Here is a 24,272-nt window from a genome sequence, read left to right as displayed (position 1 = left end):
TTGAAAATTAATTATTCTAAGAACACACGCATCACATATTGCATACTCTTTGGTTCTTTCTGTAAAGCGACGTAGGTAGAAAAAGTAAAATAAGATAATACATTTTATTTTTCTACCCACGTAACTTCACCGAAAAAACCAAAGAGTATGGATTCCTGCAGTCACGAAAGCTTCAAATCAAGACAATGTATACAAGACAGGAAATAATTACCATGCAAACAATACGGTAAGGATGCAATACGGTAAGGATGTCGCAGGCTGTAGAGATAGTACAAATACGACAGTGCAAACAAGACATGAAGCTAAACTAGTTTTATTTTACCAAGTAAAGCCCACTGAGATATATATGTCTTTTTCAGAAGCGACCTGGCCACAAATGATAGCTCAACGAAGTGGCCCATCACGTGGACATTAATAGCAGCCAAATACTTTAAACACACATCGACCACAGAGAGAACATGCGTCAGGGTCGGGATTGAACCCATGCCCTCCTGTAAACCAGGTGAAGTAGTTAACAACTTACCACCTTGACACTGTAGATGACGTAGAGAGTACAACATTTATGGTCTAAAATAGACAGTACAAGCAAGAGATAGGACAAGCAAGACAAAAACAATCCATTCTAGTATCGAATTGTGTCTCGGCATTGCGAGAATTCCATCAAATCACAGGCAGCGGGAAAGTGCGTTACCACATAACTAATTATTTGGTTCAGAAAATATATAATGTTTCCCATCATTTTGCAGCGATACATTATTCATGAGGAGCATCAGTCAAGAGTATTTATCATGATGTGGAAGCTGCGCTGATTTATATAAATGGCGCTGTCGAATTACTAAACCATCCCCACTATAATAATCAATTCGGTACAAAAAAAAAAGAAATTTCATAGCGTAATCTACAAGAGTTTGACTTTATGTCTGACCTTACAAATGTTAATGGTCCGAGTTAGAAGTGCAAACACAAAATAAGATAAACGACGTGACTGCCTTACATCACACAGAGTAAAAAAAACCTAACTTTGCCGCTGCAGTGCAATGAATGAACATTTCCAGCATTCTGATGGTGGGAAGCAGAACTGAACCCTTTTAAATTGGGGGCGGTGGTGGTGGCCACGCTGCTGCACGTGGCTTCCTGTAATCCAGCACTGTGGAAGTAGCAACGAAAGGTTTTTTTTTGGCTGGTCATCGAACAAAAACTGTCACCGCGTCGCGCGCTTACAGATGCGTTTCAACAAACATAATATATATTTTAAAAAAATCCAATGCAGCAGGACCCTGTTGAAAAAGAGTCCTTAAGACTCGGTCGGTTGTGGCTTTCCTGGATAAATTCGTAAATTATTATCTCCATATATATAAAAGGCAAAGTTGTGAATATTACGCTTCCACATGCGAGGGTCACGTGACAGATTTGACGTCACAGCTCACTTGCCGTGCAAAAAATAAATGCATTATTGAGCTCCCCCCCCCCCCCCCTAAAAAAAAACAAAAGTGTATTTTTATAATTTGTGCATGGTGTACAGTCTGGAAAGTACCCACATGGCAAATTTCAAGTTTGTTGCATGTCGGGAAGTACGCTAGACATTTTGAACAGACACACATATTCCCAACTTTGCCTTTTATATATAGTATTACTCTTTAGTTCTTTCGGTAACGTCACGCAGAAAGAAAATAAATTAAATAATAGAGTACGACGTTTCGATTGCAACACAAGCAACCGTCATCAGGTAGAACTAAATTTGAGAGAGACAAAACACAGACACGGAGACACACAGACAGACACACAAGCAGAGAGAGACAACACAGACACACAGAGAGAGAGAGCGACACACAACATACGTTGTCTCTCTCTCTCTCTGTGCCTCTCTCTGTGTCTTTATTTTCTTTCTACGTGACTTTACCGAAAGAACCAAAGAATAATTCCTGCAGTCACGAAAGCTTCAAATCAAGTTTAGATTATTATTATGATGATGCGTTATTGTGACGAAGCGTGCAGATGTTTCACGGAATGACGAGGACGGGGCAAATTTTTCGACGCCTCCCACAGAAGATATTTCTGCAGAGCGTGAAACACCGCGGGGATATTTCTAGAGCTCTTCCATGTTCTTTTGCTCTTGTTGCGCATGATGGCCACGGCGGCAGCAGCAGCAGCAAGATGTTCGGGAGCTAGATGCCAAAGTGGAGGTCTGCTGCTGGCCACGACGAGAGGGCTTCAGGAGTTAAGAGTTCGTGTCGTTTCGCCGTTCCTCCTCGTCATCCTCCTCCGTTGAGGGAGCGCAGACTGCAGTGTGTGGTGTTTACTCTGAGGTCGTGACAGGGTTTTTTTTCTTTCTCATTATTATTGTTTCTACACTCCTGCACTGATGCCTACTTTGTCGAGGGCGATATAAAGATTGATTTGATTTGACAATGTGCACACACACTGAAGACGATCCCAGGCGCCCTTCTCCCAAACCACCACCCCCATCTACAGGCAAACGCAGCAGCAGCAGCAGCGCTGAAGAGGCCCCGTTTTGTGACTTGCGGACTCAAATTAATCAACATTATTTTATGCCGGCGCTGCTGCTGCTGCTGCATTGGCGGTGGTGCACAAACAACAACAACAACACAAAACTCAACAAATTCCTCAGTAGCAACCAATGTGTGGCCTTAAAAGGAAACAAAATTTATGGCAAATACATTTGCTATGGGGAAAGGACATTTGTCCTAAACGTCGATGGCCCCATATATTCCGTTTCAAGGCAGCGTTCTTGACGAATGCGTGGAATGTTTTGTTATTTGACATGTAAGGCCGCGTACGTGATTAACAATCCCAGCGTAATTGGACTAAGATGTCATGTCACACCGACCTCATGTTGGTTTAATTTGAAACCGCGTTATGACTCCAGAGCAGGTTAAAAGCACCCCCTCCCTCACCCCCACGTGCATCGTATGATGGCTATCTCTGTTAGTAGTCTCGCGTTTGTGGAGGCCATTCCACATTCCTATGACGAGGGCCAGACTTTATATAGATCGACCAGTGTCCATGTCCCATTACATTGGAGTCTGTTTGACCCACCCCTAGAAACGTGTGTGCCCGTGTGTGATTTCAAACACACGCTTTGTAATCACATTTCACAGTCACTAAAATCAATGGAATCCTAGTAACTAGCCCAGAATCCATTGCGACGACATATCTCTGTTGTAAAACGAACCAGTGTGTTAAAGCAAATGCGGCATTGGCTCCATTATTAGTCAAGGTTTCAGTCAATTGAGACGCTTTCATCTAATTTAAGTAAGAATATTTACATCATTAATTTGATCAAATTACACCAAGTATCTCCCATTGCCTTGCTACAGGGTGAATAAAATGGGTACCGCGTAGTGGGGAATTGGCAGTGGTGGTCCAATGGAGAGGTTTACCTACCCTCCCCCCCCCCCCCACTTGCCACAAGAATGTGGAATTTCCACCAATTGTTTCAGGACGTCCAAAAAAGGTGAGCACCATTCCGTACTTGTTAAGCGTGGCAATTTTTTTTTACAATACGCTTGGTGAGAGATGTTCTCGTGGAATGAGCACCCTCAAAACGATCAGTGTGGTAAGGATGTCACTATGTGGCAATGCGTACAAGGGTCAAGTCTGCAGTCCATAAGGTGGTCGGAGTACTTGGCTGCTATAGATTGTCACGTGTTAAGCTGCTTCATTGGGCTATCATTTGCGGACCAGCTTCTGAAGAGCTGTATCGGTCAGTGGCCCTTACCTGGTAAAATAAAAAAAAATGTTAAGTTAGGTCCAGGGTTCTCAAGAGTAGCGAGTCGATGGTCACCATTAACTGCGTAAAAAAAAATCCCGTAAAAAAAATGTGGCGAAATTTCAGCTCTGAGAAATACAAATATCAGGTTGACTGTCATATGGTGAACAGGACTCTCAGTGGCAGAGCGGGTGGGAAGGGGCTATCTCCTACTGCGTGGTTTAGAGGTCACCCGAAGGCTACTCAGAGTGAAGCTTTTGTGGGCTGCTCACTAGCGTGGAGCTTTTCACTCTTCTGCGAGATATCCGAATGGATCCATCATCTCACGGCACGAATCCGCTAACACAATTAGAAAGAAAAAAAACTGCGGGAGTGAAAGGTTAACTTCGGCAATGCTGTATTGACTAGTTAATTCAATTCAGCGATGATGAAAGGCAGTGCGGCCCGGGTCTCACCAACAGGGATTCGATTCCCTTGCAGAGGGACGGCCTCCCTCTGTTTCGAGGCCACTCGGTCGCGATGCGTGGCCGTAACCACCCATGGCTAGGCCACCGATTGACTTCCAAGAGCGTGCCAATGCTACCGCTGGCTGGATAGGAGATAGACCATCAGCGGTTCTTGACCTTAACTGCAGCCTTGCACCCCTTTGGTCCTCAATCGTTACAAAAGTATCGAATGTTAATAAATACACAGAGGGTTTGATGCAAGGCCGTAGCCATGGAGTCAACATTGGGGGGGGGGGGGGGGGACCAAATCTTTCAGGGTGTCTGGGGGTCCCAACCCAGCAAAATATCTAAATTTTTAAACTAATTTCCTGCCTAAAATATTTAAAAAAATCACTAACACATAGGATGGAATTTTTATTTATTTTTTACAATGTGTAATAGTTTATTGTATTACATTGCTCTGTTTTAACTTTTTTTTTACCATTTCTTGTTTCATTGTATGTAATGGCAGAGATTAGGGATTAATAAAGTACAACCATAACCACAATCATATAAACAGCAATCTATGTATTATATGAAGACAAGTCCAGATATTGTGGCCAAGGTTTAGCAAATTGTTGTTTTTACTTACATAGCATAGAAATTATATTTTTTTATAGAAATATATTGGGTGGGGGACATTTTTAGCATATTTGAATATTGGGGTGGATGTGCCCCCCCCCCCCACCAATATGTATTATAATTACGGCCTTGGTTTGATGAAACAAAGTAGCTATACTTACATGCCCATGCTCAATGTGTTTCGATGACTTGCCTTCCAAAAAAATCTGGCCATGTCTTACACCCCCAGAAAGGGCATATCGCACCCACAGGGGGTGCGTGCACCCCCCAGAAAGGGCATCTCGCACCGTGCCTCTCGATGAAACTCGCTGCCTTCATCATTAGAAATAAAAAAATGAATAATTGGTTAACATTTCAGGCAATGGTCCTTCCTCAGACAGGAACGATTTATTGACTCGTCATTGGAGATTTCTCTTCACAGTGGAATCTTGAAGGGGGGTGGGGGGGTGGGAGAAAGAAGGAGAGCTTGAATAAGATTTATCCAATTTATTGTAGGACCGGGCCTTTCGCTCCGCGCTGCGTTCCCATGTTCGCCGCCGAGCACTTTAAGAAATCGTCGCATACCTCGATGATGGCTTCAATCAAAAACGAATCGCCACCACCGCCTTGCTCTTCCCCCCCCCCCGCGCCGCCCCCACGAGTAGTATCAAGGGCGGATCGCGTAGGTGGTGGGGTAGCCACCAGAGGTGCCGCACTGTCCACTTGTGTGGGTGGGGTGGTGGAGGGGGCGTCAGGACGGATTAGAGACCTTTCCACTAAAGTGTCCGCTGAGGAGATCACTGAGATCCAGCTCACCATCAAGGCCATTTTTCGTTGCCCTCTGAGAGCAAAACAGTCTCAATGGAAACCTCAGCTGAAGTGGCAGGGGAGTAAATATGACATTTGATTTTTATTCTATTTTTCTCCAAAGCGAGGGATTTCGATCACTCGGTTCAAACCCAGAAGTCAAAGTGGCTCCCCGCTCGAACAAACAATGTAGCAGCAGCAGCGGCAGTAGCAGCACACGTCTCTCTTGACGGCTCCCAGCCAGTCGTGGAAATTCCACATTCCACACGTTCGTGGGCCAGTGTCTCCCTAAGACAATCACCAAAGACTTCCCGTCCACACCTGCGCTAAAATCGCTACACTTTTGGAAGTCAGTGCGGCAATTATTGTATTCGCCCCCCCCCCTGCCCCCCCCCCAGGGAGATGATAAGGCTGAGTTGTCCTCTTTACCAGGATTTGAACTTTCAAACTTACAAATAGGAGTGAAGTGATCCCATCACAGCACCACCGAGTAAGCTGCTCCCACCATCGTTTGATGATCGACTTTACGCGGACGTCTGCCTATTGGTGAGTTGGCTCCGTCTCTGCGCCATACGACCGCTGGCCAAGTCTGATAAACGCCAATGCCATAATTGTCTGTCACCATGCAAAAGCTCTCCCGTGTCAGGCAATCAATCAAACAGATACATCGATCATTACATTATTCAGCTCAAACCCATTTATAGTTATCATTTTATTTTTGGAGACGGGATCAGATGTTAAAAAAAAAAATTCTGTTTTAGATACGGTTCGTGTTAATGCCTGGGGTCTCGGTTCAGTCACCGTCAAACAAAGTGTGCCATGCTCCGTTCAGCGGCGTCGTTATGAAGAAAATTGGGATCCACATTAGAGTGGATCAGCTCCTCGAATACCTGCAAAAAATTGCCGGTGGCGACACGAATTGAACCATTCATTGTCCCCACGAGGACCCGCTCCCACCACCAAAACCCCATTTTCGCTCCTCTCCCCCTCCGATCGTTGCCCCCCCCCCCCCCCTGCGTGAGTAGCGGGGGTGGGGAGGGCAGCGAGCCCGACCGCCCTTCCCGTTCTCCTGCCCCGTGGGCACCTGGCCTCAGTTTCAGTTTCATTTTATCTCCATATATATAAAAGGCAAAGTTGTGATTATGTGTGTCTGTTCAAAATGTTTAGCGTACTTCCCGACATGCAACAAAACTGGAAATTTGCCATGTGGGTACTTTCCAGACTGTACACCATGCAAAAATTAGAAAAATACACTTTTTTTTAGGGGGGGGGGGGAGGTCAATAATGCATTTATTTTTTGCACGGCAAGTAAGCTGTGACGTCATATCTGTCATGTGACCTGCGCATGTGGAAGCATAACGCATTGTAGTGTAGTGGGTAGCGCGCTGCAATACGAATCCGGCGACCCGAGTTCGATTCCCGCTCACGGCCGTCACCGGTGACGATTATTTTTACTGGTCCCGGGCCTCCCCTAGGTCGACTCAGCCTCAAACGAGTAACTGCTCTGCTGTGTGAACATCGCCACTGGGGGGACAAAGGCGGCCGGGCGTGGTGCTGGCCACCCACCCCCTCGTTAGGTATAACCCTGTGAGCCACACGGCTCTTGACTCGGATGCAACCGCAACAAAACAAAAACATGAACAAGAAACATCTTAAAGTGACTACACGCAACCGCCTCGGACCTTGTTGTCTGTCCCCCCCTCCCCCCTTGCCGCCCGTGCTCTTTACCGGGCTCATATATATATATAAAAAAAATATTATATATGTAATAAATGTTTATTGAAAAAAAATATAAACAATTATTTTAACATATATATTTTTTATTATTAAAAATAATTATTCCGCTACGACCGACCACGGTGGCACGCACGCTAACGCCATGCCATCATCCTCCAAGGACCCCGATATTAATAATACTGGTAGGAAACGTAGTGGACTGGAAGCCCAACCGGGATTAATTCTCACAGGAGGCAGAGGATTCATTGTGTATGTCTGTGGATGTCTGTCCACGTGTATCCGGACACCCGGATAAAATGGGAGGGGTGGGGCTGGGTGGAGAGGGGAGGGTGGGGAGGGGCTGGGTGGGGAGGGTGGGGAGGGGCTGGGTGGGGAGGGTGGGACTGGGTGGGGGGTGGGGAGGGTGGGGCTGGGTGGGGGGTGGGGAGGGTGGGGCTGGGTGGGGGGTGGGAGGAGTAGGGGTGGGAGGGGTGGGGCTGGGTGGGGAGGGGCTGGTCACCCCGTGGTGCCCTTATAAAACTCAACGTTTCACCTACTCACGCCGGCTTGTGCCCGCCCTCACAGTCGGGCATATTTGCGGAATACACCACGTGGTGCCGTTGACCCTGGCCATTGACCGAGCAACCCAACGTTCCTACCAGCTCCCTCCGCAGGAATGTGTTTTAAAACACAACTACCACCTCAACACGATGCGCCCCCTTCTCTCTCTCTCTTCCTCGCGCTCCGCTGTCCGCTTCCTCGTTATCATTGCTGACCTCCTTGATCTCCCATCCTCCCCAACCCCCCCCTCCCCCCCACACGCTTTTCGTTCATTTTGTTTTCCCACTGCGTGTTACTGACGAACACAACGTGGTCAAATTACTCCTTTTAAACCAACAACAAAAAAGACAAGATGCTGTTTTTTTATTTCATCAGGAAGTGCCCAATAATCGTTTCGGCTCTATTTCATGGAATGGACAGTCATTAAATATCACTGTGGACAACTCAAATTGATGACATCCAATAATAGGGTTTTTTCCCCTTTTTTCTGGCAACAAAACTGAAACCTTTTTACGAGGATTCATGTCTGCATTAACCACAATACCTGCAGTCAAAATGCAAACAAAAAACATACTATGATAATATATGCATTGTCCTTGAAACTGATTGGTCCACACCAAGGGACGGCTTTCTTTTGAGCCTCGACCCAATTGGTGCAATGCATATATTATCATAGTATGTTTTTTGTTTGCATTTTGACTGCAGGTATTGTGGTTAATGCAGACATGAATCCTTGTAAAAAGGTTTCATATTCTTAGTTCTTTCGGTAAAGTCACGTTGAAGGGAAACAACAAAATAATAAAATATATAAAACAATAAAAATTCTCACGACGTTTCGACCATAACACAAACGGTCGTCTTCAGGTGAAGATTTTTTTATTGTTTTATATATATTTTATTATTTTGTTGTTTCCCTTCAACGTGACTTTACCGAAAAAAACTAAGAATATGAATTACTGCAGTCACGAAAGCTTTAAATCAAAAAGGTTTCAGTTTTGTTGCCAGAAAAAAGGGGAAAAACCCTATTATTACATTTTGGTACTGGCAAAAGGAGGTCTAATGATGTTGATGACATCCGTTACGCCCAGATGATGGTATTAGTTGTATCTGAGGTAACGAAAACATGAAACGCAAGTGGTGCCACGGTCTGTAACCCGCTGGACCGTGGAACAAACACCACTGTAGTCTGCGCTCCTTCAACGGAGGAGGAGTAACGGCAAAACGACACGAAATCTCTAAACTCCTGGAGGCCTGTCATCGTGGCCAGCATAACTCGACATTGGTATCGGGAGCTCCCCAACATCATGTCGACGTACGCTTGGATACAATTACATCCAAGTAAGGAGGATCCGTCCAACACATTGTTTACCTGTGTCCAGGTGTAGCCGAACGTGTTCTTCACGTAAAAGTAACAAAAACAAATCACGCAGCATTGTGTATTGCTGCCTTTCAGTTAAAAAAAGTCACGATGTGAAGAAACAACACGCTGGTTTATGAACGTTCGTATGCAAAATGTAGTGACTATTATCATAGCGGTGGTGCTCGAACAAACTCAACATCTCATCATTAGCCCGCACCTCTGATTAGCACGGTTGTCTACGTAAGGCGCAAGATAAGCTCAACATACATACATACATTACAACTGCCATACGGCAGAAGAAAATATAAAGGAGGCTGATTGGTCAGGTAAGAACCCAGCACAAAAGGGCCACACGCACACGTGGCTGCTGATGAAACTGAGAAAGTCAAAACTGATCCAGAGAATGTGTGCTTATACAAGCTGATGAGAGAAAATATGTGATCCAGCACGCCTACATGCTCATGGAGTAGACTATTTATATTATGTTCGTGTGCTGAAGCAGACCCCTGTCCGTCCATGATTGTATTATCAGCTACAGTAGACCACAACAGAAAGAGGGTGCATTATATGTACAACCACAGTGATTTCAACAGGCCTCTTAACCTGCTCATTTTCGACAGGCACCTGGTTACACAATAGATACCTGGTCATATGGCGAAACAAAAAGAACATCCGTAATAGAGGTTTTGTGAGTTAGATCGCGTAAATATATAAATGTGTCGTTAAACCCGCAACCACCCGACACAGCCAATTAGTAAGGTTTGTCACGTGAAACGTAAAGCCTGCAAAGTGGAGTTAATCAATTGGTGCACCCTTCCCAGGTGCCCCGCTCAGGAGTGTTCGTTAAATGACAACCAAAGTCAATGTAGTCCTCAGAGTTGCAATACGCCTAATTCAGCGATGAGCCAAATTTAATATGGTGATTATTGTGCACCCATTGGTGACTGGGCAGATAACCACTTAAAGCTCACTTGAACTTGAAAACTCAGTTTTAATCACGCGGTGGTTGAAACTAATATCTGTTCTGTATAACAACTATATATTTGGTGATATGTTAACTACCTCACCTGGTATACAGGAGGTCGTGGGTTCGATCCGGACGCCGACGCCTGTATATTTGGAGTTTGTATGATATCTCCATGGTCGGGTGGATTTTTATCCGAGTCCTCCGGGTTTTCCCACCGCATTTAGAAACATGCATTTAGAATATTTGGCTACTATACATTTCCACATGATCAGCCACTTCGTTGAGCTATCATTTGTGGGCAGGTCGTTTATGAAAAAGAACTACGTAGCTCAGCGGGCCTTACACCTGGTCAAAATAAAAAGGAGTAAATAATCGCAGGACGAGCATGAAAGAAAATCTGACAGCTGATTGAGCCCTTCCTCAAGAAATAAACAAAATCTGAAAATCTAAATCTCTAATCTACGAAACCCAGATTTCGGACCGAGGATCTCGGCGAAGGATGCCGACTCATTGACCTGGACATGGCACACGGCGTGAGCTCATTCCCCGACCAAGAGACTCACCGGACGGAGAAGAAGAGTACGACAGGCCCCGACGTTCGGCAGAATTCGTGGTCCAAGACTCTGCGTTCGAGATGAAGCCAGTTCCAATGCCCTCTGTCGACACAGACACACACACGAGTGGCACGCACGCCACCCAAGCAATGCGCTCACTTTCAAGAGAGCACGGACGGACAGTTTCCAAGGTTACGACACACTCCCCCCCTCCTCCTCCAACGCTTGTGTGTTTACTGCCAGACCTATAGAGTGTGCTAGGTACACAACGGACGGACGCATCCCCATTGGACTCCCCATTGGGCGTCTCGGAGGAGTTTTTGGAGTGCGTGCGAAAAAAGAGAGACGTGGGCAAGTCAATTAGCTTGATGAGCAAGCCTGAAATCAGGGTGGATTTATTTCACACGTCTGATGGCAAGGTCACGGTTATCAGGCAGTGCATCAGCCAACAAGCGTGGCAGTACATCATAGCGTAGGTTAGGTTTCACGTTTACTGTATAGTTGATCCAAACTCACTCGTGTCTTCACATTTTGAAAACATCTACTATTTTCTCTCTTAATGGGCTCTTGACACCTTGTTATGTTGTCAAGCCAAGTTATGTTGTTATTGTATGTACGTATGCTAAACGTCTTTCGCACCGTACGAAGCCAACTGCGATAATTGGAGGTGTGGAGGAAGGACAACAAACTGCCATCAAGCCATTATTTGACCCTCAATTTCTCAATCTACCAACCCACTGATTATCCACTAATTCATCTCTATAATAAAAACAAAATGCCAATTTATTTACGGTGGCACGCGTTAACTTCAAATATTTTTGTTCTTTGGTTCTTTCGGTAAAGTCACGTAGAATGAGAATAAAATAATAAATTGATAAAATAAAATAACACAATAATATTCTCACGACGTTTCGGCCACAACACAAGCGGCTTTCATCAGGTGAAGGGACGAGACTGTCTGGTAGGACAGCGCTGTCCTACAATTTATTATTTTATTCTCATTCTACGTGACTTTACCGAAAGAACCAAAGAAGATGAATCCTTGCAGACACGAAAGCTTTAAATCGAAATTCAAATATTTTCCCGCTCAGATAAAGAATTTTTTTTTAAATAAGGAATTGATTTACAAACATTACACGATATCGGTTCAGCCAACTGTGGTGTGTTTGTAAGATACATTTAAAAAGTCTGAATAAACACCACCATCGAATCTCAAGTGCAGTATATTCCAACAGTTGTAAAGTTACAGAGCGAGCTTATTTACATTTTCTCCACAATAAATGTGTTCTTAAAAAGTTGACAATATTTATCGGCCTCGCTGTATTTTGTTTCACGTCACGTGAAGAAATCAATCACTATGGATAGAAAATAATCGATACATTACGCATAATCTATACAGTTCTAAGCGTAATAACCTTCCATCTGACACGTTGGCTCGGATGACATTGCACATCAAGGAAAGGCAAAACAGAAATACTTCATATCTGTGAAAGCCTTATCCGTATTTTAATGTATGTAGGAGGCTAAAAGGTTCATAGATATATCTAAGTGTCATCCCAGAGTGTGTGTGTGTATGAGAGATGATAGAAATAGTATGCTGCTCAAAGGGTGCTGAGATTATATTGTATCACCTTGCACATTATATATATCGTTATAGCCCGTATACAGTAGATCAAACACTGGCATAACCTCCACAACATTGAAGTGTAAGCTAATGAGAGCCCGCTGCACATGGTTTATGGATGCGGCCCTATCTCGCTCAGTACAAAGCTCCATTTAAAACTGGGGAGGTCCCTTATCAGAAAATGGCTTTCAAACAAGACCAAGGGAAAGCGTAAATCATCATGCGTGCATCAAACGGGCCCTCTGAACAATAACGCAATGAAAATGTTATTTTGATTGCAACAAAAAAGCAAAACGGAGCGGTGCATTCTTTTTTTGGAGACAATAATTGCCGCTTGTGAAGGCGTGATCAAGTTCATTCTTGTGAGGAACGCGACGCCACGGTTGAAAATGTTACTTGTGCAAGTCACAATTTACAACACACTTAATGGATAAAGGCAAACAATTTGTTTTTATTTGTAAATTAACACACGCACACACACACACCCTGGGTAAAATTGTGATGCATTCACTGGTTTATTCGGTGCATTTGCTTTAAGGTCAGATGTAAAAAAAAGCAACGAATTAGAATCATATTCATATTCTTAGCTCTTTCGGTAAAGTCACGTTGAAGGGAAACAATAAAATAATAAAATATATAAAACAATAAAAATTCCCACGACGTTTCGACCATAACACAAACGGTCGTCATCAGGTGTGTCGGTTTGCATAAATTTATTTATTTTTAAACGGTGTATTTATTTATTTATAAAAAAACGTCAGCGCCACGCGCAGCGATTTGGCACTTTATTTAGAAGGACTAGTCCATCTATGTTCTGAAAAGAGGAGGGGGGAGACGAAAAATTAATGTATGCTGTCTGAAAGCCACTGTAAGCATGAACAATCAATTAAGACCTGAATCAATTTGATGAGACAGTGATGACGCGCTACATGAACAGGAAAGGCATTATTAAATAAATGCGATCATTCTTCTGAAAATGCCTGCGAATTAATGTAAGTGTGAGACGTGACAGATCGAGTGCCAGCACTATGCTTACGGCAATGCTTTATTTATACACAGTCTAGTAGTGATGTGTGCACTCATGAATTAATGCAAACAAACTGAATCATAAATTTTGACCAGGTTTGCTCGGGTGAAGTATAATATTGTTTAACGAGGTTGAGAGTTCAAGAGACCAGGCTAGAGAGTCTAAATGTCACAGCGTGACCTGTGGCATGAGTCTGCTGCCAGCAGGGGGACCGGACGTGTTGCCCTGTGTAAAATCCTAATTGAGTAATTTGTGATGCAATTTGAAAAAAAATTTGCAACAAACAAAAAATGTGGATCTTGAACGCCAGCAAAATGACCAGCTCTTACCATTGACAGCACGGGATCTTTTATACGTCCATTCTGTGGCGTACGGGGGGCACCGTATTGTCGTCAATTACGGTTAATACACCCAACGTAGCAGCAATAACCAGGGCTGCCCACTGGAGTGAAACCGTGAACTTCTGCAAAGAGCGGCGAGTACGCTACAGCTTGGCCACGTCAACGCCCTATCCTCCTGCTGGCATGCAGATAAGAATAATCTGAACTCATATTAATAGTGAGAGCTAATAAGCATCATCGTCAGCTGTATTTTATCTACTGCTGGATATAAGCCACCTCATGACAACGGCATTCCTCGCGGTCCAGCGATGCTACAATCCATCTTGCTTGTGCACATGGGGTAATATCGCCACGCCATATGTGCACTGAAGACTTAAACGAAACTGAACAATTTTTTTTATTTAGCAAGGTAAAGCCCACTGAGCTATACAGCTCATTTTCAGAAGCGACCTATGCACAGATGATAGCTCAACTAAGTGGCTTATTATGGAGAAATTTAGAACAGCCAAATCCTCTAAACGTACGTTGATTCTAAATGTGGAGGGGAAAACCCGAAGGACCTCGAGAAAAATCCAAGCCACCACGGGGAGAGAGAACATGCAAACTCCAAATATACAGGGGTCACGGTTGGGATCGAACATTACCACCTCCTGTATACCAGGCGAGGTAGTTAACATCTCCTAGCCACCGTGGCACACAGCACTCGCCTCTTTGTTTCATCATATTGATCCCAGTCCACTCTCAATAGTTGTTCGAGGTACAGTATGCTATTGTACTGTATGTGTGTGTGACTTATTTCACACCGTACGTAGCCAACCTTGCCAATGTGTTTTCCAGTAGTGTCCCCTCCAGCAATTAATGTCCTCAAGCATATCAACCCTGCACACTTGTTGTGCATGGGCTTTTGTTTGACTTATATTTGGCTCGAGAAAAAATGTGCAGCCTTCTTTGTTGAGGTCTTCAACGTCTCTGCTGCAGCTCGTTTCCATTGGTTGTTAAAACGATGATGTCATGCGCAAATCAGAGATGGCCCACACATTATACGTTCGTGTTAACGAATTTATTTCTCCAATACATGATTTGAATAACATCTTCCAATGTTTCTGCGAATGACCTTGGTCAGAGAGTACGGTATCTACGGTATCTCTCGGTATCTCTCTGCCGGCCCCTTCTTCTCTCTGCCGGCCCCTTCTTCTGACTTGAGGAGGGAAACACTACGGTCAGATATGTTTGGCCTCCAATAGGTGCTCGCTAATTACACGCTTACAAATTTCGGTATATAAACGAGTCGACTATGAGGCCCATCAAAAAGAATGCGAAGGGAATTGGGGAAAGTGCGCTCCCCAGACTGCTAAAAATGATAACAACCGCGCGTTAAATCTTGACTTAAAGCTTTCGTGACTGCAGGAATTCATTCTTTGGGTCTTTCTGTAAAGGCACGTAGATAGGTTCAAAGAAAATAACAAAAAAACTACGACGTTTAGATCGCAACACAAGCGGTCGTCCTGATGACGACCGCTTGTGTTGCGATCTAAACGTCGTAGTTTTTTTTGTTATTTTCTTTGAACCTATCTACGTGACTTTAACGAAAGACCCAAGAATATAACAGCCGTGCGTTGTTATTAAACACCTGCCTCTCCCGGAGGAGTAATCACAACCGCCTCCGTCTTCGTCAAATCATCATCATCATCAAAGGTAATACAAAAAACCCATTGTTCTTTATGAAATATTATTTATATTATATTGACCATGGGTACAAGGTTTCTGCATTCGCGAGCGTTTGCAAGAAGGCAACCCTCGCGGATAGAGAGGGTTTACTAAACTTGAGTCATCTTACGAGCTCAAAATGTGATATTTTATACGGTGCATTGAAAACTGATTATATAAATAAATCTGCTTCGACATCTTTTGGTGTCATATACACGTAGATTATACACAAAATAATGAACGTTTGCAAAGTAAAGTCACAAATAAAGCAACCTATATGCTAATTATTTTTGTTGAAGTCTCGCAAAGGTTTTAACTTGAATTTGTGAAATAACTTTCACAATCACTTATATTTCACATCTCCTATATAGTCGATATAAAAAGAAATACATACAATCACAGGATACTCTTGACACATTAAGTCCCTTCTTGGCATGGATGTAACCAGCTGCAAAACAAAATTAACACTAAGTTACAGTAACAAATTGTAATTATTTCCATTATAGTGTGGGCTAGTGTGACGCTAAATGGCCTGATGTAATGACACAAGCAGATGCTGGAACATTTACCGTAATTATGGCCATTCCTATTCGTGACAAATATACCACGTGCCTGACGATTTAATTTGCTGGAGTACTGCCAGCGTCTAGAAGTGGCATCTAATGGTTACATCACAAGGCGATAAAAACACAAATGGAATTAATATTTGCCAAAGTACATTTTGTACATGGCATACATCCAGTTTTGGTAAGTTCACCGCGACAATCAGTGAACAACTGCAGTCGCAGAATTGGTGACTTTGTGAAAACCACCAAACGATAGGTACCGTAGACCACCGACCACTAGACATTTCATATTCCTAAAGTGAAAAGGCTTTCATTGCTAGCTGAACGAGAAGTTGGCGCGCATCGTTTTATCGTCTCACCAAATGCCCACCCCTGTGTTGTAATTTTAAGATGTTGGTACTCGCTGCACGATCCTGAATGTATTTTCACGCGCTTTCGTCTTTCACATGGCAGGGAGTAAATTGCAGCATTATGTGTGTGTGTGTATCGAGGTTATAAAGCCATGAAATATCCGTCACGCGGGGGCCCTCCAGGTAAGAGTCTCTCCCTCGGTCTCTCGATCCGTGGCAAACGCGCAGCCGGACGGGCAAAACGAGCGTCGGTCGGTCGGTCGAACGGCTTCAGGACGTCGACCCGTCCGTCGTGCGCTCGGTGTGGATAGCAGACGTGGTGTGCATTGCTTTGACGAAGAAACAAAATCAGAAGCCAGTGGTGAAAGAGCGACGGGGAGAGCCACGCGCACGCAGAACAACAGGAACGCACGCGCGCTTAAACGCAATTCTAATTGGGCGTCACACAAAATGGGTGGGGCTTGCGTGCTCCGGATTTTGCTTAAACAACCATCGGACATGCACAGCCTCCGAAAATCCATACCGTGCCTATTAGCGTCACGTGCGATGTGTCATGACCATCCCTTGGTGAATAATGGGAATGGGGGGGGGGGGGAGGTTCGGGTTGAGTGGGGCTCGGCGTCGATCAAGGGGTGGGGTGGGGGGTGGACATTTGGCAACCGTTGTCCCCTCCCGCCCAAGCCGACAGTAATTGCATTTTTTACTCATTAACGCCTTGAGACCGAGACCTGCTTGAGCACGATCGTTAGGGAGGACATTTGAGGGCGACGCCAACGCACCGGCGCTGCGCGACAGCAGCGGTGGAAGCTACGAAACCCCGGGAGCCCGAGTTCGATTCCCGCTCACGGCCAACACCAGAGGGCGATTAAATTATCTGAACAGGTACTGGGCCCCCCTCCCCCCTAGGTAGACTCAGCCTCAAATGAGTACCTGGCACGGTGTGCGAACATCGCCCCTGGGGACACAGAGGCGGCCGGGCGTGGTGCTGGGCCACCCCCCCCCACCCATTCGTGTGCCGTGCCAGCCTTGATTGGTGCTCGCAAACAGCACTTGCTCCCAAAATCTGTAAAGGCTGTATGGGGGATCTTTGTCTTTTTGCATCGGTGTCACGTTTACATATTAGCGGTAACATGTACGCCAACACATATATTGTACCAAGACAAAGACCACCAAGCCGCCGCCACCCCCCCTCCAACACACATATATATATTGCACACACGTGCACGTGTATATATTATATAGGCTAACCCCGCAAATTCATTCCGCACATTTCACTGAGACCAATAGTCGGCCGCGTGGTGGCGTGCAGCAGATTGGCATTGCGGCAAAATCCAATGCTCCGGCGTCTCGGGTTCCCACATTCGCCAAGCTCTCTGGCTCTCTGACAACCCCGAACGGCACCGCAAGGCACGTGAGGGCCTTCATCCAGCAGCAGATTCCCTCCCAGAGGGCTGCAAATATACGCGGGACAGAAATACATGCAAGAAAATCCCTCCTCCTCCCTCCCCCCGTATAGCCTCAACAGACTGTTGGGGCAAGTAAGTGCTGTTGGCGAGCACCTATGAAGGCCGGCACGGCAACACGATGGGTGTGGGTGGCCAGCACCACGCCCGGCCGTCTTTGTCTCCCCAGTGGCGATGTTTACTACACACCGCACCGGGTACTCATTTGAGGCTGAGTCGATCTAGGGGAGGCCCAGGACCGCTTCAGATAATCGTCACTGGGTGTTGGCCGCGAGCAGGAATCGAATTCGAGTCGCCGGATTCGTAACGCAAAGCGCTAACCGCTACACTACCGCTCCCCACAATAAATATATACACACATACAGTAGTACATACGTTTACAATCGTATGCAACTTGTAAGGACGCCCTTGATGCCCAGTCTGGCGTGCAATCGTCAGCACTGGAGCATTGGGTATCTTGATGTACAGCTTGCAGCACGTGGGGGACATGCGACCTACAAGATCTGCCCTGACAGTATCATCCCCACCATCCGGCCCCAGGTCTCCCCCTCGTTACAAACAAACCATCTCAACAAAGCAACAACGTCATGGCAAGAACTAGTTACAAGCCAAATACCAACCCACAGAGACAAAAAAAATGCTGTAAATTATCACACCCCTCATGTACCCCCCCCCCCCATCCATAAGCCACAGACGGATCACACAACTGACACCTTTGCTCGTTAAAGCAATCTTAGCGTCGTTAAATCTTAAGAGTGTAACTTGAGATCAATAACTCCCATTCTGAACGCAACATCGTTAAGCTGCGCAGATATATATACACACAATCAGGATTTCTTTGCTTTAATAACCTTCTGCCGGGGATTACCGAGCACAAGCGGCCGAATTTATTGCACCCCCACTTGGGCGAAACCTGAAACACGGCCAGCTACGGGGCCGTTACCCACCACGCAACGGCGTGCGGCCCAATGGGGGGGCACGAGAGCCTGGAGACAATTCACGCGTCCTCTCGAGAGAACCCCCCGGACGCTGACTTTCTCTCTCTCTCTCTATTGTCGCCCTCCTATTCACCCCAACGCGGCACACCGCTGGGCTGACTCGCACTGCGTGGTACGTTAGTCGGAAGGGGACAAGGAGGAGGGAAAGGCGCAGCCCTGAAAACTGCCTGCTCATCGCCACCGCTGGCACAAGGGCCTGGAGCTGTGCACTTTTAAATCTACGCTGAAAACTGTGGAGGCAGCAGCGAGGGTTTTTATTTTGTTTGGCTGGCCATCAAACAAAAGCGGTCACCGCATCGCTCGCTTTTAGAAGCGCTTCTGCGGCCGTCCGGAACGCTCTTCCTTCCGACATAAGGAAGGCACTGGAGCGATGAACTTCTATAATTCTAGATTTAAAACTCTTTTCTTTAGAACTGCTTTTTGAGTGGCTACAGTGAGAGAAAAAAAGTATTTGATCCCCTGCTGATTTTGTGCGTTTGCCCACTGGGGTTCCGTGAGCGTGCGTATCGTTCAGGTGCCGTTTGTCTGCAGGTTTCAACTGCCACACCCGCCGGGTGAATGAAATGAACCGGTGACCTCTGTTGCCCTTTACAGGTCCCAACGTGCGAACCGTTATTCCAAAGCAGCATCTTACGTCGGCAAAACGGAGAGTCTATAGGTGTAAACAAAGCCATGCTTACGTACAGTGAGGGAAAAAGTATTTGATCCCCTGCTGATTTTGTACGTTTGCCCACTGACAAAGAAATGATCAGTCTATAATTTTAATGGTAGGTTTATTTGAACAGTGAGAGACAGAATAACAACAACAAAATCCAGAAAAACGCATGTCAAAAATGTTATAAATTGATTTGCATTTAAATGAGGGAAATAGGTATTTGACCCCCTCTCAATCAGAAAGATTTCTGGCTCCCAGGTGTCTTTTTTACAGGTAATGAGCTGAGATTAGGAGCACACTCTTAAAGGGAGTGCTCATAATCTCAGCTTGTTACCTGTATAAAAGACACCTGTCCACAGAAGCAATCAATCAATCACATTCCAAACTCTCCACCATGGCCAAGACCAAAGAGCTCTCCAAGGATGTCAGGGACAAGATTGTAGACCTACACAAGGCTGGAATGGGCTACAAGACCATTGCCAAGCAGCTTGGTGAGAGGTGACAACAGTTGGTGTGATTATTCGCAAATGGAAGAAACAGAAAAGAACTGTCAATCTCCCTCGGCCTGGGGCTCCATGCAAGATCTCACCTCGTGGAGTTGCAATGATCATGAGAACGGTGAGGAATCAGCCCAGAACTACACGGGAGGATCTTGTCAATGATCTCAAGGCAGCTGGGACCATAGTCACTAAGAACACAATTGGTAACACACTACGCCGTGAAGGACTGAAATCCTGCAGCGCCCGCAAGGTCCCCCTGCTCAAGAAAGCACATATACATGCCCGTCTGAAGTTTGCCAATGAACATCTGAATGATTTAGAGGACAACTGGGTAAAAGTGTTGTGGTCAGATGAGACCAAAATGGAGCTCTTTGGCATCAACTCAACTCGCCGTGTTTGGAGGAGGAGGAATGCTGCCTATGACCCCAAGAACACCATCCCCACCGTCAAACATGGAGGTGGAAACATTATGCTTTGGGGGTGTTTTTCTGCTAAGGGGACAGGACAACTTCACCGCATCAAAGGGACGATGGACAGGGCCATGTACCGTCAAATCTTGGATGAGAACCTCCTTCCCTCAGCCAGGGCATTGAAAATGGGTCGTGGATGGGTATTCCAGCATGACAATGACCCAAAACACACGGCCAAGGCAACAAAGGAGTGGCTCAAGAAGAAGCACATTAAGGTCCTGGAGTGGCCTAGCCAGCCTCCAGACCTTAATCCCATAGAAAATCTATGGAGGGAGCTGAAGATTCGTGTTGCCAAACGTCAGCCTCGAAACCTTAATGACTTGGAGAAGATCTGCAAAGAGGAGTGGGACAAAAGCCCTCCTGAGATGTTTGCAAACCTGGTGGCCAACTACAAGAAACGTCTGACCTCTGTGATTGCCAACAAGGGTTTTGCCACCAAGTACTAAGTCATGTTTTGCAGAGGGGTCAAATACTTATTTCCCTCATTAAAATGCAAATCAATTTATACCATTTTTGACATGCGTTTTTCTGGATTTTTTTGTTGTTATTCTGTCTCTCACTGTTCAAATAAACCTACCATTAAAATGATAGACTGATCATTTCTTCGTCAGTGGGCAAACGTACACAATCAGCAGGGGATCAAATACTTTTTTCCCTCACTGTACATACGGCGTGAAAGAAGTTTAATATGCATAAAGTGGCTCACCAGCAAAGTTAGCGGCTTGCCATCGTGAGGTTGCGAGTTCAAATTCAGGTTTTGGAGTTGACCCGGGCCATTGATCTTCTGGGGTTGATCAAATGAGTACCACTTTTTGGGCAAGTTATCAGTGGTTGTCCTTTGGGGAGACTTGCTCTCCCCGCCAGAGGAATGTGGAATTTCCACCACTGGCTCAGGGCCGTACACAGGAGATGGGCACCGATTCGTCAATGCAGCAGGGGAATCGCATTGACTGGAATTTTAAGTTCAACGGCACCTTCGAGAAGTGCGGTTTTGTCTTACCATACGGTGCGAAGGAAGTTCAACGGACGTGTATGTCACACACATGAACGTAATGCTTTTTCAGGAGCCCTGCTTGAAGAAAGTGTCACCAAACTGGAGTTCAATGCTGAATCGTGTCTGCCCTTGGGTCCTTTTGGTGTAATCCTCACCCACCTGTGGTTATGGTCTATTGATTTTTTTTGGTTGGTGTGGGGGGGCCTTGAATCTGCTTTTTTTTTAATAACCGAGGTCCAAATTGCAAAATGCTTATTAGAAATTCGGTATCGATGGCGTTTACTTTGTCAAAAGAAAATTAATCAGCATTTGTAATGAAGTCCCACTGATTACGCTTTTATTTGCGACATAAAGCAGGATGGATATGTTTGCGTATTTAATTATTTAATTACAAGAGAAAAAATATCTGGTGTAATCTCTGCAGCGTTAAAGCAATTAACTTGGAAGAATATTCCAATGTTAAAAATGCACACACGCACGCAGTAGCTTACACACCGTCGTTGGAAAACGCTTCGTGAAAATTTCAGAACGGGATTCGCCCCACCGAAGAATGTATATCGTCATTATAAGATGCACGATACTATCGTGGAGCAAGTGTGAGTTTGTTAATCCGTCTGTCCTGAATAAAACAATAAAAAAACTCAATTTCTTCAGTGCATAACGTTTGGGAAAGATTAATATCAACATTAACTGTTGATTTAACGTATTTTTAAAATGTCAGTATTTCATTTCAACGTATCTTCCTACAGTCACGAAAGCTTTAAGTCAAAACTGTACGTACAAGCGCACAAAAAATATATACACACACGCAGGCACCCGTAAATATACATAACATGTAAACAGACCGTTACGACACTGCCTAAAACATCAACAAAAACCCAAAGTGTGATTCACAACACAAATGACCACCTTATTTCAAAATAGCCGAGTACTTACGTGACAAATCGCAAGTGTGCGCCAATTAGGCATTAGCCGTAGAATGCACAAATGTGTTCGCATGTCACACGCGAACACATTTGTGATAGTTCGTGCTCTTTATCGTCGACAACGGAGCGCTCGAGTGGCCAATGTCCGTCGTGCGTGTGATTATCATCGCGCTCTGTGTAACTCACGTCCCAAAGACGTAAACACGAACATTATCCACTTAGGGACCGTCGAGTGTGGTGGGCGATGGGGGAGGGAGGATTTGGCCACAGGACCAGTCCAGGTTATATCAATCGCCACCAGATGTTAGCCGCTGCCAGGAATTGAACTTGGGTCGCCAGGTTCGTCGTTGCAGTGTGCCAACCAAAGCGCCACTGGCTCCAACCACACACCTCTGTACGGTTGCGAAAGAAGTTCAACACAAATTTCGATTTAAAGCTTTCGTGACTGCAAGGATTCACCTTCTTTGGTTCTTTCGAAAGAACCAAAGAAGTTCAACATACGCACATACGATCAACGTTGCGGCAGTAGTCTGCAAGGCCCAATTGACGTGATGCTCTCTGCAACAGGACGGGCCATTAGTGCGTGCCCCCGAATTGATAATTCATTGCCCAGCATCGCTCGACTTAAGCTCGCAAGGCTAACTGGAGACCCCGAGGTCACTTCGTTTGGATGGAGAGTTGCTACATCCACACGAGGTTTAACGATTTAACGGTGACCTAAGGAGTGACTAACTCGCATGCCCTTAGCCTTGTAGTCACTTGCCTTGCCTCTTCCTGGGGGGGGGGGGGGGTGGTGCTGCCGAGGACACGGGGCTCACGTGGCACGGTTTTAGGCGACGAGCCTTCGGGCGATAAACATTTCTACATACGTGACTTTGCCGAAAAAAAAAACAACGAGTAATTTTATGCAGTCACGAAAGCTTCAATACTTTATTACTCACCGCGGTGGCTGCTCAGCCAATTAATCCCCCCCACCCCGGCTCAAACAAACACAAGTATTAGGAGTACTCCACCTCCGATGGCAGGCATCATCAGCCAGCATTGGAAATTTCACGTTGCCGTTTCAGGAGCCGGCGGCGTATCAACAACACCTGTTGGATTATCACAAAGCAGTAGATTTTACCGACCTAGGTCTGATGAGGAGCTACGTTGCGCTCCTAACTGAATTTCAATAGGTCTCTGCGTCTCCGTGTGCTGTGAGGAGAGGCCAGTTGCCTCAAAGGTCACCCCTATTTTCCTTCATGGGGCAACGTTACTGACGAATGTGTTGAGTTTATTTTTCTCTCTCCCCCCCCGCGCGGTGGTGGTGGTGGTGGTGGCAGGGAGACAGCTGCCTGCCGAGTAGCAAATACAGTACACACACACAGTACACACACAGTACACGCACAACGTTGTCCCACCGCATAGCTGCAGAGAGTGAATTGTGCGGAGAAATAGTTTAGCCCCATACACGCGAAATCACGCCACCCCTGCTCACAGATGGATCAATAAGCCGGATGAAGATCATCAAGATGCCTCTGGATATAAAATAATAACAATGTCCGTCTATATGTTCAGGAAAAGCCTTATCGATTATCAAGACTATTTTACAGGAAGACTGTTTTGTGAGGTTGTGTTTTTAAAAAAAAATTCTTCACAATTGGATAATTCGGATAGGATGCGGAAGAAACTGGCAGACCCAGAGGAAAAACCCCATTACCACGCAATTATAAAACTAAAACGTCCAAAGCTAAACCTATTTTCTGCGCTGCCAACTTCATGACGCCTCGCACACCGAGTAGAGTTTATGCAGTCCCACCGCACAAAAGGGATGCCTGCGTGATCCATTAACTCCCAGTGGTTCCTAACCTGGGGTGCACGCTGCGAGATGCCCTTTCTGGGAGTGCGAGACACGTCCAGATCTCTTTTTT

The 24,272-nt window shown here is 45.5% G+C and overlaps 1 protein-coding gene across 5 annotated transcripts in view; it reads right to left on the bottom strand.

Annotated features, from left to right (window-relative positions):
* The window catches only part of LOC116952250 (uncharacterized), a 285,282-nt gene that overhangs the window by 134,437 nt on the left and 126,573 nt on the right, over window positions 1-24,272 (bottom strand). For all 5 annotated transcript variants that reach the window (XM_076074171.1, XM_032971438.2, XM_076074168.1 and 2 more), the window contains one exon: window positions 10,751-10,843. In XM_076074171.1, the coding sequence (XP_075930286.1) occupies window positions 10,751-10,843 (93 nt within the window). The remainder of the gene's footprint in view (window positions 1-10,750; window positions 10,844-24,272) is intronic.

This window comes from Petromyzon marinus, chromosome 46 (assembly GCF_048934315.1).
Source record: "Petromyzon marinus isolate PM22_M1 ecotype Great Lakes invasive population chromosome 46, UKy_Petmar_22M1.pri1.0, whole genome shotgun sequence".
NCBI lineage: Eukaryota > Metazoa > Chordata > Hyperoartia > Petromyzontiformes > Petromyzontidae > Petromyzon > Petromyzon marinus.
This window is presented reverse-complemented; position numbering and strand designations above follow the sequence as displayed.